Raw genomic sequence first — 3,024 nt, 5'->3', positions numbered from 1 at the left:
TGTTGTGTGTGTGTGTGTGTGTGTGTGTGTGTGTGTGTGTGTGTGTGTGTGTAAACACAGAGGGAGACACAGGATGACTGGGTTCATGAGCTTGTGTTCAGTGAAGAAAAGGGAAGAAAGGACATAGAAGAATCAGAAACAGTAAGCCAGAGTCCCTGATAATGGAAGAAACCACCAATAGAGAATGTCTACACCATGTTCTTCGACAAGACTAAGACTCAGGCCAGCCCTGTGCTGACTGTCCCACAGAACTTGGAATCCCTATCTTACCTCTGGGCTTTATAGGAATATTACATAGATAGAGAGAGAGAGAGAGAGAGAGAGAGAGAGAGAGAGAGAGAGAGAGAGAAAGAGAATGAGGCATGGCATCTGTGGTAAGTTCTGGGTGCTGCCATTAAGAAAGTATCACTTGATGTGAAACACTCCCAGAGGAATTGTCCAGGGTGCTGAGGCTTGATGCTGTGTCCGATGAAAATAATGAAAGGGCCTGGAGATGCTCATCTTGAATAGGAGGTAGCTCAAGGGGCGCTGACAGGGACATCCTCAAAAATCTGAAGGCTGGCACAAGAACGAGGAACTAGACTGATGTCACCTACAATAAAGGAGTTGACCAAGGACCAATTAGATTCTGTCTTAAAAGAGGAGAAATTGGTGAATAGTTGAATAGTGATGAGGCTAACCACTGGAGCACAGGTTCAGATTAAAGCTTCAGATTAAAATTTGGATCATGCTGGGCATGGTGGCATATGCCTGTAATTCCAGCACTCAGGAGGCTGAGGCAGGAGGATCGCTGTGAGTTCGAGACCAGCCCGAGCTACATAGCGAGTTGCAGGTCAGTCTCAACTACATAGTGAGACCTTGTCTCAAAAAACCAAAAAAAAAAAAAAAAACAAAAAAACAAAAAAACAAAAAAAACTAGGATCAGGAAGGACACTAGAGTCCCTGAGTCCTGCTGCCTTTGGGCCCCACAGCCACTTTCAGAGAACAAGAAAAGATTGGCACGAGAGTAGGGTCAGAGTCCAAGTTCACTCTTACCTGTGCCCCAATCCAGGTCCCTCCACCTCTGCTGCTTCTCCCACCTTCAATCCAGTGTCTCAGAGATCAGTTGCTCCAGAAACAAGAGCAGATCCCCCCGAGCCTGTACCTCCGCTAGCCACCCCTACTTCTGAGCCTCCAGTCTTCTCCTCTCCAGACCCGCATCTTCATCATCGGATGGGCATTCTTCTCAAGCACACACAGGACATAAGGGATCTCCTTGGTTACCTGCTCGTAGAGCTGAGGGACTTGTCTGGCCGCCTGAAGCCCAAGACCACAGAGCCTCCTGCCAAATGAAAGCGCATGACTCTCTCCTGACGGGGCTCAGCCACTCCTTGTAAATCCAGCTCTATTGCCCTCTTTCTGTCCTGCACTTAGGCATAAATAGTTTTACAAGCTGTCCCAGCATCTTGTTAGAATAACGAAGGTAGGTGAGTACAGATAAATTTGTACAAAGTGAGAGTTGGAGTTTAGCTCTAATTGTGTGTTCTCTTAACGTGACAAAATAATTCTTCTCTGTCTAGACCAAAAATTGCCTTTCATTGCCCCCACCATGATCCATTGATTGGAAGAGAAGGCGTGCAGGTGGATTTAACACAGTTGTATCAACTGGGGCAATTTAGCAATGTCTCCTGACATTTTAGTCCTCACTTGTGTGCTACTGGCATCTTGTAAGAAGCCAAGGATACTGCTCACCCTCCTATAAAAGTACAGAACAGTCCCTCCCCCCAACAGAAGGTTGTCTATCTCAAAATGTCAGTGGTGCTCAAGTTGAGAAACCCCAGCCTAATAGACAAGATCAAGTGCTTCTAGGGTGGCCACAGATGGGGAACCCCAGGCTAACAAAGCTGATTTAAGCTTTGGGAACAGCCTTTAGCCCTCCCAATCATTCCTCTTCCTTCCCAGCCTCCTTCAGCGAGTGTTAATCACGGGCCAGTATTTAGGTGGCGCTGTGGTCTGAGTGTTGCTTTTCCTTCAAAATTTGTATGTTGAAATCCTAAGCCCTAAGGAGATGATATTAGGAAATGGGGTCTCTGGGAAGTGATTATGCCACGGGGCAGAGCCCCTGTGATTGTGATTGGTGCCCTTATAAGAGACCCCCCAGAGCTGGCCTGCCCTTCTGCCATGTGAAGACACAGCAAGAAGATACTGCCTATGAGTTCGAAATGGCGCCCTCACCAGACACCAAGTCTGCTGGATCCTCTTAATCTTGGCCTTGCCCTCTCCAGAACTATGAGGCCTGGCAAGCCCTATAGTAATCTCGGTCAGTGAGTCAGCATACAGTGGTATAAAGGCCTCAGCCAATCAATGTTTGCACTTAGTGCACAGGCCCTCGGTTCAATTCCCAGAACCATACACAAATACACAGATACACACACGTGAATTATTGCCGGACTAGATTATCATTTATCCATTTCCAAAGAGAAAAACTCGTTTATCTTTCTGTTCCTAAATTAAGTCTGTGTATATAACAAAATAATCCCTCAACTCCAGGCCATTCATTTTAATGTTTTTAATTAGATGTTTTTGAAAAGTCTAAGTAAACTACATGTTTCTTTATTATTTTATACTTCTGTGAGAAGCAACAGAATGATTTTCTTTCCTAAAAACTGCTGTAACATAAGAATTTTTAATTAAAAAACTTCTGAATTTGCATTACATTTCTTTTTTCCCCCAAATATTTATCATTGAAATATAAAAAACATTTTAAAGTATTCCTGTTCAGGGGTAGGAGTATATCTCAGTAGTAGAGCACTTACCAGTAAATGCAAAGCTCTGGGTTCAATCTCCAACACTGCAATAAATAAATAAACTAATTAACTAATTAATTAATTTATGCTCAGAGACAACATTAGCATCTCCACGGACCTGAAAGGAAGTGAAGATACTAAAGGGTGCAGGCTAGGCTTCAGATCTGGAAGCCTGTAAAGACAGCTAGAAATTCAGCTACTGTGGGTTAAGGGGACCAAAAGTCGTGGAAGAAGGGTG

At 44.4% G+C, this 3,024-nt stretch overlaps 1 protein-coding gene across 3 annotated transcripts in view; it reads left to right on the top strand.

Annotated features, from left to right (window-relative positions):
- The window catches only part of Fcrla (Fc receptor like A), a 7,721-nt gene extending 5,153 nt beyond the window's left edge, over positions 1–2,568 (top strand). For all 3 annotated transcript variants that reach the window (XM_033765686.1, XM_033765685.1, XM_010617044.3), the window contains one exon: positions 1,052–2,568. In XM_033765686.1, the coding sequence (XP_033621577.1) occupies positions 1,052–1,332 (281 nt within the window). In that variant the 3' untranslated portion in view covers positions 1,333–2,568. The remainder of the gene's footprint in view (positions 1–1,051) is intronic.
- The last annotated feature ends 456 nt before the right edge of the window (positions 2,569–3,024 follow it).

Source organism: Fukomys damarensis, unplaced genomic scaffold (assembly GCF_012274545.1).
Source record: "Fukomys damarensis isolate Sample0158 unplaced genomic scaffold, DMR_v1.0_HiC HiC_scaffold_19, whole genome shotgun sequence".
Classification (NCBI taxonomy): domain Eukaryota; kingdom Metazoa; phylum Chordata; class Mammalia; order Rodentia; family Bathyergidae; genus Fukomys; species Fukomys damarensis.
This window is presented reverse-complemented; position numbering and strand designations above follow the sequence as displayed.